This window comes from Neofelis nebulosa, chromosome 4 (assembly GCF_028018385.1).
Source record: "Neofelis nebulosa isolate mNeoNeb1 chromosome 4, mNeoNeb1.pri, whole genome shotgun sequence".
NCBI lineage: Eukaryota > Metazoa > Chordata > Mammalia > Carnivora > Felidae > Neofelis > Neofelis nebulosa.
In genome coordinates, this window is record NC_080785.1 from 147261415 (window position 1) to 147285865 (window position 24451).

General features: G+C 42.1%; 1 protein-coding gene across 5 annotated transcripts in view; it reads right to left on the reverse strand.

Moving 5' to 3' along the window:
* The window catches only part of CACNA2D3 (calcium voltage-gated channel auxiliary subunit alpha2delta 3), an 860192-nt gene that overhangs the window by 527199 nt on the left and 308542 nt on the right, over positions 1-24451 (reverse strand). For all 5 annotated transcript variants that reach the window (XM_058726526.1, XM_058726525.1, XM_058726524.1 and 2 more), the window contains one exon: positions 3605-3767. In XM_058726526.1, coding sequence (XP_058582509.1) covers positions 3605-3767 — 163 coding nt within the window. The remainder of the gene's footprint in view (positions 1-3604; positions 3768-24451) is intronic.

The following is a 24451-nucleotide window of genomic DNA, read 5'->3' on the forward strand; positions in this document are numbered from 1 at the left end:
GCTAAAACCAAGGAATAAACCCAAGTCACGTAATAAAAGAGCGAATGAAAGGTTTACTGAACTGGTTTTGAGAAGAACATTCACGTAAGGAGGAAAGAGGAGGCAGGGATGACAGAAATGGAGTGAAACAGGGCATCATGGAAGAAAGACAAAGGTATACTCCATGAACTCTCACCTGGGTGCACAGAGGTACAAGTGGGAATGAAAGCGCAGGTTGAGAGCAGAGTTTTTCTTTCATACACACATATATAAACACACATACACAAACTGTACACATGCACACATGCACATATGTAGGCATGTGTACATGCACATGTGTCCATGTGTGTGCGTGTGAATTTTACACCATTTCAGCCCAAAGAGGACTTAAAAAAGAATTCGGTTTTATCTGAATCTACTGTCAGACCATCAGTGGTCCTCAAACAAGCATCCTGCCCCATGCTTTACTCATCCAGGCAGCGGAGTTTCCAGAGGCATGGGCAGCCATTCTTCAAAGAAGTGTCATGGGCAGCAAGATGCACAGGCTGAGGGTGCCAGAGTAGCCACTGAGCAAACCTCTACTGAAGAAGGTTCGTGAAGAAGCTGCTGCATAGGGCACCACAAGGATCCTAAGACACATTTCTAAAGACTTGGAATGTGGCTCTTTGAATTCTCATGGCTTGCCCATGTGCCATGCACTCTGATGCCCCAGTCTCTAGCAGTGCCTGTAAGAAAGGCACCTGGAGCAGGAGCATATGCTGACCTGGGTGAACGGCCTGGTTGCAAGGCCCAGCCAAGGAGGCGAAGAGCAGACTGCGACAAGCAGGTAGTGTTTACCAGCTGTGTTCAGCTGTGACAAGAAGTTATGCCAAGAGCATAGCACGCAGCAGCTCGTAGGCAAGTATCAAACCACCCTACTATGAGCCCACTCGGTTATGTCCAAGCTGCCCAGAAAGCGGACCCTGTACCAGTTTCCTCTGTCAGGGCAAGATTTCTAACCTAGGAATGTCACAGCCAGTCAGCGATCAAGCTCTGAGCACGTGTCCCACGTACATGTCATCAATAACTAGATCTGAGCTGGCAAGCCCTCTTAACATGAAATACATTTCTGCAGCTTGGAAAGAAAAAAAGACTGTTTGAGGCTGGTTTGAATTAGGTGGAATGGAGACAGGAATTTTCCTAAAGTCCCTTCCTCTCCCCCCTTGGGCCGCTAGCTACTCACTGCTTGGCAGAGACAAGATCCAGTGCCTGGCTGACCTCAGTCCGTGACCCCAAGACCTAGCTGGGGGACCAGTGAGTCTGGGTAGGGGTGGTAGGCAGGCCCTGCAAGGGCTGCTGAGGTTGACTTTAAATATTATTACCTACTTCCACGGCTCAAGTGATCTATTAAGATTCTGCCTAGCAAGTCTCGTAGCCCTGATTCTGCAGCCTGTGTGATCAATGGCAATGCTGGTCCCTTATGCGTTGCTGCCATCGAAAGGTACAATTATGCCTTTAAAGCTCAAGGTGTAATTAAATCTCTATAATGGTGCTAATGGCTCGAGCAACCTTGAAGCAGCTGCCATATTTTAAAAGATCATTCTGAATTGTTTTATGCCTGAAATTGCTCTGTAAAATCTTGTTAATTTTTCATCTTCAGTTGAGAATGTATTTAATGCTGAGAGGATGGCTTTCTTCCAGCCACACTGCACAGAAGGGGGTTTCCTTCCTCAGCTAACGGGATCACCCTGGAGGACTAGGACGAGGTCCTCAACCACTGGACGAGGTTAAGCTCAGCCCTCTAAGGAGGCTTAGGCTCTAAGGGATCTGTCCTAGGGAAGAGTCCAAAGTAAAGATTAGGTCACAGGATATAGTCCAGCCCAGAGCCCACTAGGGACAGTTCAGCCCAGCATCACTGTCTCTAAGAGAGACAGAGAAAGACAAACATGTGGCTGCCCACACGAGCACGTGGTCAGGTTCTGTCTTGGAGCTCCCACTGCCCCCAGATGTCTGTAACTGTAGCCAGCAGGTGACACACACAGCGTTCTAATGATCTCATTACCTATCCATTTCCCCCAAATAAACTGTGACCCCCTAGAGGGAGGGGCTCTGTCTGGTTCACCATGGGGTCCCCAATAAATGTCAGAGCAGTTAATAGATGGGATACCGCCTCCTCTGAATTTTAAGGATGGGCAGTAGGTAAACCGGGAAGGGAGCCATTAGTAGCACGGCCACAAAAGACAACCACGAGAAGAATGTTTCAGGCATTGAGTTAGAAATTCTTTAATCATCGACCAAGCTCTTCAAACAGTGATCTAGAATAATTTAGAAATGCGATTTATATTCACGGTACTTCCCGACAACAACAAGAGCAGCTCAGATGCACTGAGCACTTTCCATGAGCAAGTCTCGTCACGAAGGCTATAGACACATCATTCCATATCCTCACAACAACCCCCGAAAGGGAGGTGGTATCCTTGTCCCTATTTTACAGAAAGGGAAACCAAGGCTTGGGAAGGCACAATTACCTGCTTAGGATCACAGAGCTGACAAGAGGAAGAGTGGGACTCAAACCCAGAGCCCTTCTCTTGACCACTGCCCTCTGGATATGACACTGAAACTGGGTGGGTGGTAAAATCCGGCCCCCAATGTTTTAGAAAGCTCAGCGGCAGACAATGGGGCAGATTTTTACTTTGAAGATGCCATGGTTCTCTGACTTACTTTTCCAGGAATGGCTCTTTTTGTAGGAGCCTCCCAGGCCTGAGAACGCAGAGCAAAATCCTACTCACTAAAGGTGTGGATGAGGAAGGCAACATCCTGAACTTAACTGCATTATTATGAGATGGACACAATTATTATCCACATCCTAGATACGTGGAAACTAAGATCTAAAAAGACAAGATGGTGCACCCAAGGTCACAGTCAGTAAGTGACGGATGCAGGACCAACCAGAGGCAGTCTGAGGCCAGAGCCCTGTCTTTGGACATTATAATCTCAGGTTCCACAGGCAGATGGGAATTTGGGGGAAAGAACTCTAGAGTCTACGTGAAGGCTGGATTTGAGCAGATTCTATATTCAAACCTGAAAACAAGGTCCATTCTACTTTGTATTCTAGGCAAAGACCACAGCTGATCCTGTCGCAACCCCAGGGGCTTCTGATCCACTAAAGCATTATAAGAAATGGAAGAGAAGAGAGAAAGACTACACCTGGGGTCAGTGAACTACAGCCTGCAGGTCAAACCCAGCCATCTGTTTTTGTAGATAAAACGTCTGACTGGAACACGGCCATATCCGCTGATTTATGTCGTGTCTACAGCCGCTTTGGTGCCAGAACTGCAGAGCTGGGTAGTTGCAATAGAGACTCTATGGCTCACAAAACCTAAGTTAGTTACTATCTGGCCCTTTACAGGAAAGGTTTGCCAGCCCCTGGAATCCACGTTAGACTGCTCGATGCACACACCAGCTGGGGAAACAGTGAGCCATCTCCAGGCACAACAGGCATGCACACCTCACCTATCCAGCTCCTGCTGACACGGCCAGCTTGTAGTTGTGTTTTTTATAAAACCCAATACCCAAACCAGCCGGGGCTGTCCCTCACAAGCCCTGCCCTTCACCCTCTAAAAGGAGCCGCAGCGGTGAGCCTTACCTTTGTTGTACATGTTCGTTGGCACCTGGACGTCACTCAGACTGATGTTCACAGGCAAATTATTAAAATGGTCATTTGGGGCTAAGATGAATTCCTTCCCCAGCTCCAAAAAATTCCCATCTTTGTCCCTTTCGTTTATCAGCACAGCATTGAAGTATTCATACTGAAAGAGAAAGTCAAAAGGCATTACTTGTGGCTTAGGGCATAAGGCTGTGAACTCAGACAGACGTGGGCACAGGTTGTGGGCGGTCCCCTACACGCATGGATCCTGCTCTGGTCACACTATCTCTCTTAGTCTTCCCTACTGTCTATGGCTGCTTTGCACAGATATGATAGCGCCATATAAATATTCCCGATGTCATAAAATATTCTTAGAAAACCTTACTGCAAGGAGCTGCACAGTACTTTTTTATATGACTATAGAGAAAACTGCCCTAAAAATATTTTAATTCTTTAAAGTTCGAAGATAGACCCTGCCCTTATGCAGCCTACATTTAAGTTGAAGGAGACGTGAAGTCAACAAAAAGTAAGTAAACCTATAGTTTGTCGGGTAACCATACTTGCTACAGAAAATAGCAAAACTGGGCAAGGGGGAGAGCAGTAGCAGAAGGGCTGTGTGTTTATATAAGGTGTTCAGGAAAGGTCTCAGTGCTGTGGTGACACTCACGCAAAGACTGACGGACAGGAGGAACAGGTTGTGTGGGCACCTGGAGGGAAGCACCCCAGGCAGAGGAGAGATCCCAGGCAATGAATGGCCCTTGGACGGGAGTGTGCTAGCATGTTGTATATATGGCTGTCTCATCATCAACATAGTCACCGTCACTATCAGCATCATCTAACATATACAGAATGCTTACTTTGTGGCAGACATTATTCTAAGTGCTTTTCACATGCTAACTCATTCAATTCTCCTAACAACTCTATGAAGTAGGTTTTGTGAGTATTCCCACTTCACCAATGAAGAAACTAAAGTAGAAAGAACTGACATATCCTGTCAAAGATTACACACCTGATGAGCAGAGCCAGAATTCAAACACAGGCACTCTGCTTCCAGAGTCTGTGCTCTTATCTACTGAGCAGTATTCCAAGATGGTAGGTATGGCTGGAATTATGACAGAGAATTTGAAACAACCATGATTAATGGGGCACCTGAGTGGCTCAGTCAGTTAAGTGTCTGACTTCGGCTCAGGTCATGATCTCATAGTTCGTGGGTTCGAGCCCCGTGTTGGGCACTGTGCTGACAGCTCAGAGCCTGGAGCCTGCTTCGAATTCTGTGTCTCCCTCTCTCTCTGCCCCTCCCCCACTTGTTCTCTCTCCCTCTCTCTCTCTCTCTCAAAAATAAACATTCAAAAAAACCAACTATGATTAATATGCTAAAGGCACTAATGGAAAACGTAGAAAATAGGTAAGAGCAGATGGATAATATAAGTAGAGAGATGGATATTCTAAGATAAGTGAATAGGATTTATGGATAAGTGAAATGAATGACAGCAGTGTTATAGGAACAGGAGCAAGAAACTGGGAATACTGTAGTTAAAAGCTACCTATAGTACCCATGAAGTAATACAAGATTATTTAAAAGTGGACTTGAATTAGCTGTAAATGTATATTGCAAAATATCAGGCAACCACTAAAATAATATTCAAAGGAAGTATAATTTGTATGTTAAGAGAGAAGAAACACTAATTCATATAAGATGCTCAATTAAATTGAAAACAGGAAATCAATAGGCAAACAATCAAAGAAGGCAAAAAAAAAAGTAGAAGACAGAAAATGAGAGAGAACCAGACGAACAAATAGAAAACAGTTACAAATATGGTACATATTAATCCAACTATATTGATAATCACTTTAAATGTGAATGGTCTAAATGCACTAATTAAGATGCAGAGACTGCTAAGAGTAGATGAAAACACAAGACCCAACTATATGCTATCTACGAAAAACCCACCCTATACATAAAGAACAGACCAAGTAGAAGTAAAGAGACAAAGAAAGATATACCATGCTAACACTAATCAAAAGAAAGCCAGAGTAGACATATTAATTTCAGACAAAGCAGACTTCAAAGCAAGACCATTACCAGGGAAAAAGATGGGCATTACATAATGATAAAGGGATCAATTCTCCAAGAAAACGTAACAATTCTCAATAGTATAGACCTAACAACAGTGTGTTAAAATATGTGAGGTAAAAACTGACAGAACCACAAAAAGAAATAAATGAATTCACAATGATATTGAGTACTTCAACACCCCTCTTATCAGTAACTGACAAACCCATCAAGCAGGAAATTGGTAAGGATACAGTTAAACTGAACAGACCCATCAAGGAGATATAATTGACATGTATAGAATACTTCATCCAGCAACAATAGATTACACATTCTTCTCAAGCTCACAGGGAACAATCACCAAGATAGATCCCATTCTGGGCCATAAAACACACTTTAACAAATTTCAAAGTACTGGAATCACACAATGTCTGCTTCTATATTATACTGGAATTAAACTAGACATCAATAACAGAAGGATAGCTGGACAAATCCCAAAATATTTGGATTATGGAACATAATTCTAAGTAATACACGGGTCAAAAAAAAGAGTTTCAAGAAATTTTAAACTGAATAAAAATTAAAATACAACTTACTAAATTTGTGAAATGCAGTAAGAGCTTAAAAGAACATTCACAGCATTGAACACATGTGTTAGAAAAGAAAAATAATCATCTAATCTTTTACTTCAAGAAACTAGAAAAAGGCGAGCAAATTAAATCCAAAACAACCAAAAGAAAAGAAATAATTTTGTTTTATTTGCAGAACAGAAGTCAATGAAATTGAAAACAGGAAATCAATAGAGAAAATGAATAAAATCAAAGGTTGCTTCTTTGAAAAGATTCCTTACAGTGAAAAGATATAAAGCAAAATCAGCCAAGAGAAGAGACTAACTACAGGGGGCAAAGTCCAGAGGAATCCACATTCAGGTTTTCAAGAGTTCTCTCCTGGTGCAATCGCATAAGATGCACTAATTCTTCCAGTGATGAGCTGTGACAAACATCTGAAATGCTGCTCACCGGGGAGGCTTGATAAGACTCAGTGCTAAGGACATTTATTGCGGGGTGGTCATGTAGCAACACTATTTACCAACATAACTTCACTGAATTTATAGAACTCTACACCTAATAACTGCAGAGCACATATTTTTTTTACCAGATCACACACTGGGCTACCAAACAAGTCCCAGTAAATTTAAAATGAATGAAATCCACATATTATGTTCTCTGGTAATAATGGGCTAATTTTAGAAGACGATATATGATAGTGATATGAAAAATATCAATGATATCTAAGAAAAGATGGTGTCTAGAAAAACCCCAAAGATTTGGGAATTAAACAGCACACTACTTCATAATACATGTGTTGAGGAAGAAAATGACATGGGAAACTGGAAAATAGTTTAAAACAAACAATGAAAAAATATCAGTATTTGTGAGATATAGCTAAAACACAGTTTAGAGAAAAATTTACAGATTTAAAAGATTATAGTAGAATAGAAGAAAACTTTAAGATGAATAGTCTAAGATACTCCTGTAAAAAGAAAAAGAAGAAGAAATGAAACTCAATGTTGAAAGAAGGAATAAAATAATGGAGATAAAAGGAGAAACCATAAAATGGAAAAAAAATTAACAAAAAAACACCAATGATATCAACAGTTGGTTTTTTAAAATGATTAATGAAAATTTTAAACCCTAGCTATATTGATGAAGAAAAATGTAAGAAAGTACAAAATACCAGTAGCAGGAATAAAAGAGGAAACACTATAATAGATCCTACAGATAATGAAATAAGGAAATATTACAAACCAATTTATGCAAATATTTGGTAACTTGAGTTAAATGTCAATTCCTTGAAAAACAGAAACTACCAAAACTGACACAAGAAGAAATATAAAATATAACTGGCTCTATATATACACAAAAATGTAAATTCACAATTACTAGCCAAGCTAATATCAACAGCCCCAGGTTCAGATGCCTTAAATGATGAATTCTATCAAATATGTAGGGAAAAAATAGAAACTATCTGATATACACTCAGAAAACTAGAGGAGGGAATACTTCCCAACTTATTTCATGAGGGCAGCATAACCCTGACACCAAATCAGACATGAATATTTGAAAAACTGTATTACACACCAATATTTCTCATTAACCTAGATGTAAAAATTCTAACACAATATTGAATCAAATCCAACTACAATTAAAAGGATAAAACATCATGACTAAATTATATTTATCCCAGGAATTTATGGTTGGTTTATTTGAAAAATCAATCAACACAGTTCACCACATGAACAGAATAAAGAAGAAAAAATTGCATGACCACATAAATGCAGAAAAAGCATTTGAAAGAATTCAACTTTTGCTCATCCTAAAAACTCTTAGGAAATTTGAAATAGCATAAAATGTCCTCAACCTAATAAAGAGCATCTTAAAAAAAACCCTACAGCTAACATTATATTTATGATGAAACACTGAATATTTTCCCCCCCAAGATCAGGAACAAGGCAAGGATGGGTTACTACATCTATGTAACAGTGTACTGGTGGTCCTGGCAATTGCAGTAAGATGAATGAATGAATGAATGAATGAATGAATGTTTGAATGAATGAATGCCATAGGAATTGGAAAGGAAAAAACTGTCTTTATTTGTGGGCATGACTGTCTATGTAGAAAACCCTAAGGAATCCACATAATCTACTACAACTAGTGAGTTTTAGCAAGGCCACAGGATAGGAAATTAATAGACCAAAATCAATTGTATTTCAATATACTAACAAAGAACAAATGGAAATTGAAATTCAAAGAACAATAACATTTACAATACCATAAAAAGCATTTAAAAATTAAATATAAATCTTTTAAATTATGTGCAATACCTGTATACTAAAAGTTACAAAATATTGCTGTGAGAAATTTTAAAAGGTTTAAATAGATGAAAAGAGATGCCTTACTTAAGGATTAGAAAACTTGGTATTAAGATGTTAATTCTTTCCAAATTGATCTAAAAATTCAATGAAATCACAATCAAAATCTCGGTGGTCTTTTTCTAGGAGTTTCCAGGTTAATTCTAAATTTTATAGAGAAATGAAAGGGATCTAGAATATCAAAAACAATTTTGAAAAAGAAGAAAAAATGCAAAGAGTCACATTTCCTGATGTTAAGTCTTACTATAAACCTAATTAATCAAAACAGTGTGGTATTGGCATTAGAATAGACAAACAGATCAATGGAACACAGTCCAGAAATAAAGCTGTACACATACAGTCAACTGAGTTTCAATAACGGTACCTACATTATTAAATGGGGAAAGTATTTTCAACAAATTGTGCTGGAACAAGTGACTTAACCATAGGAAAACATCCTCACCCCTAATTCACAACACATACATTATTAATTCAAGATGGATGATAGACTTTGATGGAAAAGCTAAACCTATAATATTTCTTAAAAACAAAAAATGATAAATATCTTTGTAGCCTTCGGGTAGGCAATGGTTTCTTAGGACATACAAAGCACTTATAATTTTAAAAATTGAGAATTTAGGGGCGCCTGGGTGGCTCAGTTGACTGGACGACCAACTTCGGCTTGAGTCATGATCTCACAGTTCGGGGTTCGGGCCCCGTGTCGGGCTCTGTGCTGACAGTGCAGAGCCTGGAGCCCGTTTTGGATTCTGTGTGTGTGTCTCTCTCTTTGTCCCTCCCCTGCTCATGCTCTGTCTCTCTTTCCTTCAAAAATAAATAAACATTTTAAAAAATTGAGAATTTAGATTTTAAAAATTTCAAAACTTTTGATCATTAAATCCACTATCAATATAAAACAAATAGAAAAACCATTATTGAGGAAAAACAATTCATAATACACATCTGACAAATGACTTATACCCAGAATATGTAAAGAACTCCTATAATTTAAACATCAGTGAAAACAGAAGGCCAAAGAGGTGAACACCTTCCAAAGGAAGGTATTTGAATGACCAATATGCAAGCCAAAGTGTGTTCAACGTGATTAGTCAACAGGGAAATGCAAAATAAAACACCAACCAGATGCAATTTTGCATCCACTAGAAGAGCTAACATTAAGTTTTCTGAAAATACTAAATGTTCACAAGAATGTGGAGTAAGCAGAAATCCTATACATTGCTCACGGATATATCAAAAACTTTAGAACAACATTTTGCCATTGCTTGTAAAGTTAAACTTGTATCTACCCTATGATCCAATAATTCCACCCCTAGGTATCTATCGAATGGAAACACAGCCACCAAAATATTGTGTGAATGTTCATGGAAGCGCCATTCACAATAGCCCAAAACTAGAAGTCAAGTGCCCATCAACAGATGAAAAGATAAACAAATCTGTGATACATTCATATAGTGGATTGTTACTCAGGAACCAACTACTGATATACTCAAAATATGGGTGCATTTCATAAACGTTTTGAGTGAAAGAAGCCAGAAACAAAAGTGAACATATGTACAATCCCATTTATATGAAGTTCTAAACAGGCAAAATTATTACTCAATAGTAAGAGCAATCATGGGTTGCTTCTGGGCAGGAAGGTGGGGAACCACTTCAAAGAGACATAAGAAAACATTGTGGATTGCTAGAAATGTTCTATATCTTGATGAGGTATGGGTAACTCAGGTGTATTCATTCATCTGTCAGTACTCATTGAATTGTATGCCAAAGAACTATGTATTTTACTGTATAGAACTTATGTTTCAATAAAAAAATTAAGTCACAAAGACTTCAATTTTTTAAATTATTAAATACAAAACTGTACAAAAACATTAACATTAAGGGGGGGGTGGTAGCTCAGTCAGTTAAGTGTCCAACTTCAACTCAGGTCACGATCTTGTGGTTCAAGAGTCTGAGCCCTCCATCAGGCTCTGTGCTAACAGCTCAGAGCCTGGAGCCTGCTTCAGATTCTGTCTCCATCTCTCTGTCTCTCCCCCGCTCACGTTCTGTCTCTCTCTTTCTCAAAAAATGAATAAAACATTAAAAAGAAAAAAGCTTTACAGAAACAAAACTCCGTTTAGTAAGTTCCACCCACGACGATTTTTTTGAAACATAATTTACTATGATATAACACCCAGAAACAAAAGAAATCATACCTTTCTGCTGAAACATAAATCCAGGGAATGCCTTACCAAGCAGAAACACCTTGTCTAGCCCATGAATTGCCTGCACCAAGGGGAGACCCCTTCTTCTGAAAGGCTCTGCTTTGTAGGAAACTTGTCAGTGGAGAGTCCTCCCACAGCTCCATGTTAATTGAGATCTTAACCTTCCACAGACCCAAGTTCTTCACATAATATTACAATGGTTTTAAAAACTCAAGCTTTCAATGTCATTGTTTCATTATAACTCAATGCTAAATTAATACACAAAGTCTCAGGCTGCTTGGTGAAGGCCAGTGCAATCATGGTTCCTGCACAAGGCTCTCTGGAGGCAGCTTCTAAACTGCCATTTAAATGAATAATTCACACAGCCCAGAATGCAAACAAAGAAAGAATGGATGCACAGGCAGGATTTCACTCAATGTTGCTCATCATTCACCACCGATGACTGGGGGTTCCGTGCCTCCTCCCCAAATCCATTTGTCCTTCCATATTGATTTTGAAAAGCCTGACTCAGTGCAAACAAGAACCATTTCTTGGCCCTTCGAATTCATCGCTATAATTATGGGGCTCAGTGGCTTTGTCCATATTGATCAAGGAAAAGATAATGTTTAATCCATTTCAGTATTTCTGAATCCCTGTAACCCATGGGGTCAAAGTAAATTAGTTCTTTTGTGAGTAAATCTGATAGCCTACTAAGTGTGAGGGGGCAAAAAGGACACTAACTCAGGGGACAAAATGTAGTAAAATATACCAGGGGCAAAATGGTGGGTGTGCTGTTCCCCAGAACCCAGCACAGCACCAGCTCAGAAAGCAGTGGTATCTAAAAGTGATTCAATAAGGCAGGGGTAAGCATACTTTTTTCTGTAAAAGGTCAGGTAGTAATTATTTTAGGCTTTGTCAGCTATGGACTCTTTACTGCAACTCCTCAACTGTGCTATTGTAACGTGACAGCAGCCACAGACAATATATAAAAGAATGGGCCTGTCTGTGTTCCATTCACACTTTATTTACCAGAAATTTACAAAATTAAAAAAAAAAAAAAGGTTTGGCCTGCAGGCTGTAGTTTGCCAACTCTTCAAAGGAAAAAATAAAATTTTTGAAATAAAAAATTTCCAGCTTGACTAAATCAAGCATTTCTTTCAATAAAAATTTTGAGCACCATGCTGAATAAGAACAAAGTTGGAGGACTGACACTTACCCAACTTCAAGACTTTCTACAATACGACAGTACTCAAGACATCAGTATTGGCAAAAGATCAACAGAACGGAAGAGAGAGCCCAGAAATAGATCCACACAGATGAAGTCAACCGATCTTTGACAAAGAAGGAAAGACAGTCTCTTCAACAAATTGTGCAGCAACAACAGGTCATCCACATGCAAACAAATGAGTCTAAACACAGATCCTTCAGGGGTGCCTGGGTGGCTCAGTCGGTTAAGTGTCCCAGTTAGGCTCAGGTCATGACCTGGTTCATTAGTTCAAACCCTGCTTTGGGCTCTGTGCTGACAGCTCAGAGCCTGGAGCCTGCTTTGGATTCTGTGTCTCCCTCTCTCTCTGCCCCTCCCCTGCTCATACTCTGTCTCTCTCTCTCTCTCAAAAATAAATAAAACATTAAAAAATAATAACAAAAAAATAAACACAGACCCTTCGTAAAAATTAACTCAAAATGGATCAGAGACCTAAATATAAAATGCAAAACTATAAAACTCCTAGAAGAGAACACAGGGGAAAACCTAGATGACCTTGCCTATGGTGATGCTTTTCTAGGTAAAACGCCAAAGACACGATCCATGAAAAAAGTAATCGATAAACTGGACTTCATTAAAATGAAAAACTCCCTTCTGTTCTGTGAATGACACTGTCAACAGTATGAGAAGACTAGCCACGGACTGGGAAGAAACAATTGCAAAAGACACATGTGATTTGGACTGTCACCCAACATATACCAAACATTCTTAAAAGTCAACAATAACGAAACTAACAACTGGATTAAAAGATGGACTAAAGACCTTAACAAAGAGCTCCACACAGGATATAAGCAGATGGCAAGAAAGCATGTAGAAAGATGCTCCACGTCATATGTCATCAGGGAAATGCAAATTAAAACAACGAGACACCACTACTTGCCTATTGGAATGGCCAAAATCCAGAACGCTGACAACACCAAATGCTGGCAAGGACGTGGTGCAGCAGGCGCTCTCTTACATTACTGGTGGGAATGCAAAATGCTACAGCCACTTTGGAAGACAGTTTGGCGTTGTGTTTTGTTTTGTTTTTAAACTAAACATACTCATACAATATGATCCAGCAATCATGCTCCTTGGCATGGATCCAATAGAAATGCAAATTTATGTCCACACAAAAACCTACACATGGATGTGTATAGCAGCTTTATTCATAATTGCCACAACTTTGAAGCAACCAAGATGTCCTTCAGGAGAAGAATAAACCGTGATACATCCAGACAATGGAATATTATTCAGCACTAAAGAGAAAGGAGCTGTCAAGCCATGAAAAGACAAGGAGGAACCTAAATGCACATTACAAATTGAAAGAAGCCAATCTGAGAAGTACTATGTAATTCCAACCATATGACATTCTGGAAAAGGCAAAATTCTGGAGGTGGTAAAAAGATAAGTGGTTGCCAAGGATGGGGGTGGAAAGGGATAAATAAACAGAGCATCGAGGTCTTTCAGGACATTGAAAATAGTCTGTATGATATTTTAATGAAAGATGCATGCCATTAAACATTTGTCAAAATGCAGAAAATGTAAGACACCAAGAGTGAATCCCAAAGTAAACCATGGACTTTGGGTGATTAGGTGTCCACGCAGGTTCATCCTTGGTAAAATGTACCATCCTGGTGAGTGATGTTGATAATGGGGGATGCTATGCACCAACAGATGTGTAGGGGAAATCTCTGCACCTTCCTATCAATTTTGTTGTAAACCTCCAACTGCTCTAAAAATGCAGTCTTTTTCAAAAAAGTTTTGAGTAAGATCTGCCTCTATATTTATTCATAATTCATGGGTACTACCTACCACCTATTATACTAACATATGAACGTTATAAGACAAACTGCACAAATAAAAATAAAAGTGAATAGGAAAAAAAGTGACATATTCTCCTTGGGCATCTCAGTGGCTCACTTTGTGCACCCCTGGGTGTAGAATTTCTCAGCAGTGCTCCAAAGCAGCATTTCCAAATGATGACCTGTGCCACAGAAAGCCACTCCGTGGATTATTCATAAGGAATGTTATTTTAATGTGCGCCATGGTGAGCAAAGTTTGGGAAACACAGGAAGAACTGGGGTTTCTTCGTTTCAGGACTTCTCAGGGCCTTTAACTCATTCTGAAATCATACTATGTGCACTTTGAATATCTGGGCTGAGAGCTGTCCTTTACAGCACTCCTCAAACACAGCCAATCACGTTAAGTGTCCTTCTCAGCATTTACCAGGGTGACCCCTTTACAAGTACCTGTGTGATGTTTGACTAATGCAGTTCCCCCATGGGACTTGTTCTGCATCTGCAGGAACCTGTGTTTACTCACTGTTGTATCCCCAGCGCCTAGCACGTGTTGGCAGAATAACTGATCGAATGACCAACGTCAGAATCCATGTGGTCACCAGGCCTCTCCCTGGAGCTACCTTCCTAAGACACATCTTTGCAGTTGGCTCTTCCAGGCCCTGTGGTTCTACAGAATGTTCTCAGCAGGGAGCTATAGGAGCCGCACGTCGTATCGTTGCACAACCTGTGTCACAAATTCAAACAGGAAAGGGTATCCAGAGTAATGGGGTAAAGGTGATTCCAGAAGGGGCTGGAATTGCTGGTCTGTGCTGATCACCATAAGATGAGGAGGACAAGGCAGGAGCTCTGTGATACCTCCACAACCATGCCTGCAGCTTCCCCGGGGGCGGTCTGGGCATCCCCCTGCTGGCAGAGTCCCTCTCCTTCGACACACTGTCACAGAACATGTCCACTTCAGTTCTGACATCACCACTGCCAGGGAAAAGAACTCATTGCTCTACCACTCTGTCAGCTATAGAATCCAACAGCTCAGGCCTTCTCATTGATTTCAACTAGATTCCTGTCACCATGCAGAGTCAAGTTTCAGATTCAACAGGGAATATCACTAGAGGGCAAAAAGGTTTCGGTTGGGCAAAAAGGTTCGCTCCAACTGGTTGGTGGTGACTGCCTGTATGTATTGCGAAGGCTTCTGAGGCTGTATCTCAACGCAAAGACCGTATGCTTTTCTGGTAAGGGTGGCCCAGCCTCTCCCACACCACCCACATCCTTGAAAATTCATCCCTTCCTAGTTTAGGGGTTGGCAAACTGTTTCTGTAAAGAGCCAGATAGTAAATATTTCAGGCTTTGCAGGCCAGACAGTGTCTGTCACAACATTCAATTCTGCTGTTTTAGCAAAAGTAGCCAACGGCGATCCATAAACAAATGGGTGTGGCTGGGTTCCAATAAAACTTTATTTACAAAAACAGGCAGCTGGTAGGACATGTAGTTTCCTGAACCCTGCCCCGGTTCGCTCTTTACTCCTTCCAGGTGAGAGGGACCTAATCTTCTAGTCAAGATGTCCTAAGGCAGTGCTTCTCAACTCCAGCTGGGGAGCTTTTCGACATCCAGATGTCCAAGCCAAACCTCAGAGAAATTACATTTGAGTCCCAAGGCGCTATTTTTTCAGCCTGTCCCGAGCGATCGCAATGTGCAGCCCAGGCTGAGACACACTCTTTCCAAGGGTGACTTCCGTTTCCCCTTCCTGTGGGGTAAGTTGCATAACAGAACTACAAGGCCCCACCACAGAGGGCTTGCTTCATGGGCGGGAAGTATCTGCTCCACACATTTTGGCTTAAATTAAATCCTGCCTATAAAGTTCTCCAGTTGTCTCCTATGCGTGTGTCCTGTCGAGCCGACCGACTGTGAACGCCCTGGAAGCTGGGCCTGTGTCCCTCTCACCTACTTGCCAATGATCCTGAGGACAATTCCAACTGGTACCATCCAGCCGTAGGCCCAGACCGCATGGTCAAGCAAAAGTAAGTACCCAATGAGTAAGTGAATGGATTCGTCTGGGTTCCCCAGAGAAACAGAACCATTTGAAAGAAGAACTTGGGAGAAAGAGGGAGATATGGATTTATTAAAGAAATTGGCTCACTTGACGAGCAAATCCAAAATCTGTAGGTTAAGCTACTACAGTCTTGAGTCTAGGTTCCGCAGGGCAGGCTGGGCAGGCTGGAAACTCAGGCAGGGTTTTCGTGTTGCAATCTTGAGGCAGAATTGCTTCTTTCTCAGGGAATCTGTCTTTGCTCCTGAGGTTTTCGGCTGGTTGGGTGAGGTGCCCCTCATTATGGAGGGTGATCTGTTTTTCTCAAAGCCTACTGACTGTAAATGGTAACTGCATCTGAAAAATACCTTCACGGCAACATCGGAACTGACGTTTGACCAAACAAACAACTGGGCACCATGGCCTAGTCACACGGACGTATAAAATTAACCGTCGCAGTGACTGTCCCCTCACAATGGACTGCGGCAATTGCCTATCAGCTGGGCTCCCAGCCAGCTTCTTATCCCCTACCATCCATCCAGGCAGCAGCCAGTGATCGTTTAGAAATGTGAATCAGACTGTGTCACTCTCCAGTGTTTTCCTGCCACCCTGCCACCCTCAGAATAAGCCCTTCCCTGGGCTTTGAAAGACTCTGTTCTTTGAAAGGCAGCCGCCCGCCTGGTGTACCTGGTCTCCTGCACCGAACGGCCTGTCATCCCACTCCCTCCACACAGCCCTCTGGGCTTTAGCCCCAGTCCCCAACTCTTCTGGGCAGGTAGCAGCAGTGCCCTGGGATTCCCTAAGGCACTCTCTCCTCAGTCACTATAATAAACTCTGCGGCTGGCCTAAGCTCGCTTGAGTGGGCTTCTGTTACTTGCAAGCATTGCATCCTAAATGGTACACTCATCCCATCCTGATGATCAAGGACCTACCTCCAAGAATCTACGAGGAAGACTTGCCTCAGCACCCAGGCTCCACATGGATGTGCGCCTCCAGCCCGGTTGGGTTCCTATTCTGTGCACGTTCCCCACTTGGCCCGGTCAGTGGTTTCAGTCTCTACCCAGCCCCAGTCCCATCCACCCAATCATCACCGTCTCTCCCTACCTGATCTTTATGTGCTTCAACTTCCTCACCTGTAAAGTGAGGCAACTGTGAATTCCTACCAGCTACACGTCAAGCTCCTCTCACAGGCGAGAGAGCTCAGTCAAGGGCAGCTATTGTTAAGGACTGAACCTCACTGGCAAGATCCAGGGCTCTCCCATTCCCATGACACCTTTCTCCTCCCCAGTCACCCTGCGTCCTCTAATCTCCTCTCTCCAGTCAGGAAATCAGTGGCAGTTTGGGCTCTTTTCTTCATTGTATTTGCTCCTCTGGAAGGCCTTAGAGGGTTTGTTTGGGGTGGTAACCCCCCTAAGGGCAGGCAACACCCATGTGCCCCAGGATTTCAGAAGCTTCTGTCCTTCCCAGAGACACAGCACCTTTATCACCCCCCACATCCCCGACAAACACACTGCCTGGAGGTCCTAGGTCAGGTGGTAGGATGAGTGAATGGCTACAACACTCCTCGTCTGTACTAATTAGGGAAACATTTTCATGTTTCACCAGCCCCTAGGAAGAGCCTTCCCACTTCCTGCCTGGAATTTAGTTCCCAGCTAGGGAAGCAATCTGGGTGGGCCTCCTGATTCCTGTCCCAGGGACCCCTCTTGTCTGGATTTCTCCCTGTGCTCTGTTCTAGAATCAGGAAACCAGCCGGATACAGTAAGGAGAGGAGGGGCTTTGGAGACTGATGCCCGGGTTGAAACCATGTTTGCTTCCTAGGGGCACTCTAACGTCTCTATCACTCAGTTTCCTTGTCTGTGAAAAGGCAATGGTGATACCTACCTCTTTAGGACTTTCTGCAGATTGAATGGGATAAAATGTACAAAAGCAATGGGCACAGTGCCCAAGGCAGGCTCTTAATATGTTTTGGTTCTCTCATCTTTTCCTCATTTTTTCCCCCTTCTCTGCTCTGGGATGATGGCCAGATTTTTACAACTTAGATTAAAAAATAAAAATTACTAGGAATATTAGTTCCAAATGAGCCAAGCAAATACCAAACTCCCAGTGCATGTGTATCCTGTGGGGAAGTGACATCTATCGCAACTCATGCGTGCCCCTCTCCAAAGGTCTAGTGCTGTCTGGTTACTACTCAATAATCTCATCTTCTCCTCATGTGTGAAAATTGATTTTTTAATGATCTGTTCCAGAATATTTCTAGGTATTAATGTTACGTTAACTCATTTATAATTCCCCAAGTGTCACAGTTGTTTGAAAAAAAAAAAACAGATAATGAATATGCGTCTCCCAGCCATCTGGAATCTCTGGCCTCTTGAGAATACTCTAATACGAACAAATATTAACGGCCTGCTTCACAAGCTACTTATGCAGGCCTTGGACTGCAGCTTCTTCCTGCAAGCTCATTGGCCACTTGGCATTGAATTTCACTCTAGCATGCTGGGTTCGAGTCCCAGCTCTGCTGCTTAGTCACAATCTCTCAGTTACTTCATCCGTAAAATGGGATCACAACCACCCACATTACAGTGGAGTCGTTGTGAGAAATAAATAAATAGAGGGGCAAAAAAGAAGCAGCACTCAGTTTAGAGCTTGACTCACAGTAAAGGACTGTGCTGTATAAAGCTGCCTTCTTTTGTAGGTCAAACACCGCTGTTTATTGGTAATTTCATAGTTCCAGCTAACAGGATTTTGACAGATGGTAGAAGCCACTACCAGGTGGAGCTGACTGGCAGACAGAGGGCAGAGGCAAGCATTTGAAAAGGCAAGGAGAGAACACCATCATCTCCCACCCCCCAGTGGTGGGCTTCCCAGCTGGTCCTCCCTTACCCACTCTGCCCAGCCCCCCAACTTAGCACCCCCTCGCCTCTGTTCCCTCCACCCAGCCTCACGGGTCTGTTGGTCAATCCACTGCTCCATGGTCCATGTGGCCTCTGCCCATGCTGTTCCCTCCATCCAGCTGCCATTTAGAGAATCCTCATTCCTCCTGAAATCCAGCCCAATTATCTCATCCTCAGTGCAGCCTTTTCCGACCTCTCTGACTGGGGACCCCTGATGGGTGTTCTTGAACCACTTATGTACAGCACTTATCCCAGGGTCATCACACAATTACCCACATAATTATCTGGTTGAGACAGCCTCCATCTACAGTGTGAGAATTGTGTCTGCAGGGACCATTGTGTTTTTATCTTGTGCCACTTTAATCCCAGCACCAAATACAAGGCCTGGCCCATAACAGGTACTCAGTAAAGATGAATGAAGGAACAAGAAGGGATGAATGGCCCATGGAAGCAATGCCCTACACTGGTCCCCAAGACAGGATAGGAGCTTTGAAGAGCTGAGAGCAGCCACCAGTGAGCCAAGCACTGGCCTTGAGAGACAGGGGGTACTGCTGGAGGAACTCACATGCTCTAAGGACCCAGGACCCTCTAGGTCCTGACCACTGGCTGACCACTCGGTCTGACACCATGCTGGAAACACCTCCATGAGCTCCATCAGGGCCTAAGCCCTTGCAAGGAGATGTCAGACTAATGGACACCTCAGTGTGGCTGGGCCCTTCCATCATTATTTTCATTCATCAAATGATTTCTGGAGGCCTTCTATGTGTTGCCTCCAACCTTGCCATTCCCCTCTCCCATCAGCAGCCAGAATGATTCTTCAGAAATTAAACAAATCTGTCAATGCTTATGCAATGGCTTCCATTGGTGCAGGATAAAACCCAAGATGCTACTTGATCTAACTCTTCCCTGCCTCCCTAACTCAATCAGAAACACTGGCCATCGCTGGATCTTGAAATAGCCAAGATCAAGACCACTTCCATCTCAGGGTCTTTGCATTTACTGTCCTCTATGGCTGGAATGTTATTCCCTAAGACCTTTGCTTGGGTGGCTTTAGTTCCAAGCATAAATGTCAGCTTTGAAGCAAGCCTTCCTAAGCAACCCCCCAGCTATAGCTTTCCAGTCACCGTCAAGCCCAGTGAAATAGAACCCTGTGCAATGATGGACATATTCTATATCTGCACTGTCTATATAATAGCCACCAGCTACTTGTGGTTACTGAGCACATGAAATGTCACTGGTGTGACCACAGAACTGATTTTTAAAATTTCATTTCATTTCACTAAATTTTAAATTGCCATACATGGGTAGTAGCTACCATATTGGACAACAACAGGCCCAATACCCCCGTTTTATTTTCTTTATTGCACTCAATATCTGAGGTTCTTTTTATTTGTTCATAAGTTTATGTACATCTTCCCCCATTAAAAACTTGAGCACCAGATGAATATAGTGACTTTTTCTATCTTGTTCATAGCTGGAAGCCCCATGCCTGCAAAAATGTCTGGCTGTTGGCAGGCACTCAAATGTGTTTTGAATACATAGGCTTGTGTCAAATAAGGTATTGATACAAAGGTATCAATTGATACAAAAAAGGTATTGATGGTGTTATCTTCACCATCAATCTCAGATGGGTCCAGATAACATCCATCTGAAAGCAGGGGTTTCCACCCCAGGATGTGTGCCCCCAGCAATTGTGAGATGTGTCACATTTGTTACTACTAATGATGGGAGAACTCACATTTGCAAAGTACTGACTTTTCTAATTAGTTAGAGTAGATTTAAGGTTATCTGAATAATAAGCTGCAAATATCTGTATCTAGATTGATCTTCTTGAGTGGGAGGGAGGGGAGGTGACCAACAGCTGGAGGAGAAAAACTGCATATGGGAGTCTGTCACACAGATGAACATCATCTTTCAGGTAGGAAAAAAAACAGCAAATGTGATGAACAAGAATGCTTTGGTCTGTTCAGCATCTCTTCTCCCTTATTTCAGTAATGGAACCCCAGATCTCGGACATAGGGGGAGATGTCAATCAAGGGGGTTGTCACACTCCAGCATATGACCCAGGCTGACCCATCAGAGTCCTTTCTCAGGCAGTGCAATGGTCACTGGGAGACTGACATCCCCACACCCTTTAGCAAGGGCCACAGGTCACGGTGTTGCTGCTTCAGGCTGCCAGTGGCCATCCACACCCCCATATAGAGATCAGTCTTCTGGGAATAAAGCCACAGAGAAATAGAGCAGAGGAAGAGTGAAGTTTGATCAAATGATTCTGGTCAAATCCTTGACTCTAGTCATGCCTAGAGGCAGCGTCACATCTTGGGATTTCCAAATAAGTGAATCAAAGATCCCCTTTTGGTTTTTGATTCTAATTTGACTTGGATTGCTGGAGCCCTGACCAAGAGTTCAGAAACACTGACATCAACTCTCCATAAGACTGACTTCCCTGAGTCTCAGTGAGGAACAAAAAACATCTACTCATGTTAGTTTTTTGTGTTTTTTTTTTTTAAGAAGTAAAAAAATTTATCCTATGATATAAAAGTGCCTGATGGAATTCAAGGGACTGAAAGCAGCCAGGCCTCAGGAAAAGTCTGGAACCGGAATCAAGAAAGCCTCCAGATTCCTGGGCCAAGGTCTCTCATTTCTCCTCTGTGTTCCTTTCCAGTCTTCTTTCTACAGACTGGCTTTCTTGGCCACTGGCTCACAGAGCAGAGTAAGACCCATAGATTCTTCATGTTTCCATCTTTCTACTCAGACATGAGCTCAGGATAAACTGAAATTTTTGATCGAATTCCCAAATCCAAGGTGAGGGAATGTAATTGGGTCACCATGTGTACGGTGGTCCTGGGATGGGTGAAAGGGTGATGAGGTCAAGCTACACAAACATGGTTCTTGGGGCTCACCCGCATGAATGAAGGGGCTATTCGGGGGAGTGGTCATTGTTGGCCTGGCAGAGACCTCAAAACTTGTATACTATACTACGCTATAGAGGTTTTACAAGGACTTACTGAGCTAACATACTGTACATGAAATCATCCGTAAGATATCGTTGACTGGGGACACCTGGGTGGCTCAGTCGGTTAAACACCCGACTTTGGCTCGGGTCAGTCATGATCTCGTGGTTCATGGGTTCAAGCCCCGCATTGGGCTCTGTGCTGACAGCTCACAGCCTGGAGCCTGCTTCAGATTCTGTGTTTCCCCTTCTCTCTGACCCTCCCCTGCTTGTGTTTCTCTCTCTCTCTCAAAAATAAATATTAAAACAATTGATCATTTTATAGCTCACACTCAAGAACTGATGGTTCAATAAGAACATGTGACCTCTAGGTCCAAATGAGCAAAACAGCTTACAGGACTAATCATCCTATAATGAGCTCCTTCAGTGTCCAATAAGCAGACTTCTTGGTTAAAGTAAAAAAAAAAAAAAAAAAAAAAAAAAATCACCTACGAATTTGAATACATAACTGAGTAGTAAAATATGGAATAACAAGACTCAACCAGGGTACTTGGGTCTTAGATCATGTGCTTTATGCATGACAATATGTCCTGCCTCTAAGACAAATCCATATTTGGGGGACTGCCTATTTGCAGTATTAAACTATATTTAAAATTCTCTACCCAAGTTGTTCTTTTTCAAAGGAACTCTCACAATTCCCAATAAACTAAAAAAAGTTTCTTCATAAAGCTCAATTTAAGTACGGAATGAATCACTCCCTAATCTCTACATCATGATAACTTTGCTCTTCTTACTCAGAAGAGTTAAGAAGCAATGAAAAGAGAAAACACAGAATATGTGGCCTCATTATGAAGATTAGTACTGCAATTTAGAATGTTCCAGCACTTAATATCACAGTGGTCCAGTTGCTCCGATGATTTACTTCTGCATTTCTCACAGGATGTTAATTAGGGGATGAGATATCCAAGGCCACAGCATACACACCGCAAAAGGAGGTGACATCCACTGCCAGTTTCCAAGGTAACAAATTATAACAACGTCTTCCCCATTACTACCTAGCCATTTACAAACTGCTTCTCAGATAAAGAAAAAAAATAAGTCATAACTCAACAAGTGTAGTTAGCACTGGTGTGCCTAACATGTAGTGCTGGGTTCCCAAAGGCTGACTTAGTGTATGCTTGGGGTGGGGATATTTGAAGGATCAGGGTAAAGAATGGAATGAAGAGAAACCATGAGCTTTTCTAGGCACATCGAGGGTATACAGAATTTTGCAAAATCTAGAAAACAATGTTATATTTTCAACACACAGTAAGTTCTGTGTCATTTCATAAAATGCCAGTGTTAAGTGAAGCTACCTGGAGGGTGATGTGCCCAGGTACGATACTGTGTCCTTGCTTTGGGTCTCTTAAGGTCTTTCTCACACTCTCCTGTACCATCTTACCCCATGAGGAAACTGCAACTCAGCACAATTAAGTAACTGCTTGAAGGTCCCACGGCTACCTACAGCGAGGAGGTGGCAAAAGCTACTTAGGAAACCTGATGTGACCAAGTCTAACACCTACGCCATTTTTGGTTGCTCTGGGCTACTTCCCAGAATTCCAGCTTGACAAGGTATCATGGAAGAGGATGCAGTTCTCGCAACATACCTATATCACATGTTTTCTTGTATTTAATAAGTGTTCTGGATATGTTTGAGTGAACTGACCTATTTGAATTACAGTAAGTTGAGGAAATGAGAGGTCTTGAGTCAAAAAAGGGAAAACAAGAAATTAAATAAAAGGACATTCCTTAAGGATTCTGCAACAATTACTCAGGAATAAGATGGATGATTGTGAGGTTGTGATCTTTTCCTCACCCAGCCTTCCCTGTTTATTTCTGTTATTGTTTTAACTTCATATGACAATAAATAAATGGGATAAAAAAAAACTGAACATCAAAATAACAAATAAGGGAAGACGGTAAATCCATTTAGTGCTCTGACACTTCATTTGAGATAATGTTTTAGAGAAAATGGATAAACTCTTCCGTGCTGACAATACAGATCGGGAACGGCTCTGTGGCAGGAGAAAGTGACTTCAATCTCATCTTGTCAATGGAGGTTAATCTTTTCTGTAACCTTAACAAGGTCCATTCCTACCAGGCACACTACCAAGGCTCTAAAACACTTCTACCTAATACACTACAAGATACTATTTGCTTTAGAGGCCTCTAGGATCAAAAAATGGAGTTTTTTCAGGCTGCCTCTGTGGGTACCTTGAAAAAAAAAAAAATCATGGTGGGGCATAGTCGAGCTATCTAGACTTCAAACCGGCAACCCAATCTTACAGCTGTTGTGATGATGCAAATATACACAAAACTCCCCTTAAGGTTAACATTTGCCCAGTGTTTTTCAGTCCCTTCTCTATCAATTTAAAATGGCAATAGCATTCTCCAACTGCCAGGCAGTTTAACGGGACTCATGATTCATTCATTTGCTCTCTCAGTTAACCTTTGCTAGGCACCTGTTTGAAACAGTAGTGCTGAGTACCCCCATGTAATCTCTTACATTCTCTAGCATCCTTTATAGTCTGTGTAGGCCATGTAAGTAGTTTGGCCAATGGGTAGTGAATAGATGTGACCAAGTGTCAATATCTAAAGTACTTGAGAGAGAGCTCGGTATCACACACTGTCTTTTCCCCGTATAGCAATTCCAGTAGCTTCATATTCCAGATAACATAATGGGAGGTGCCTGGGTCCCTGAGTCTCCCTCAGGAAGAGAAATGCCCTGGAAGCT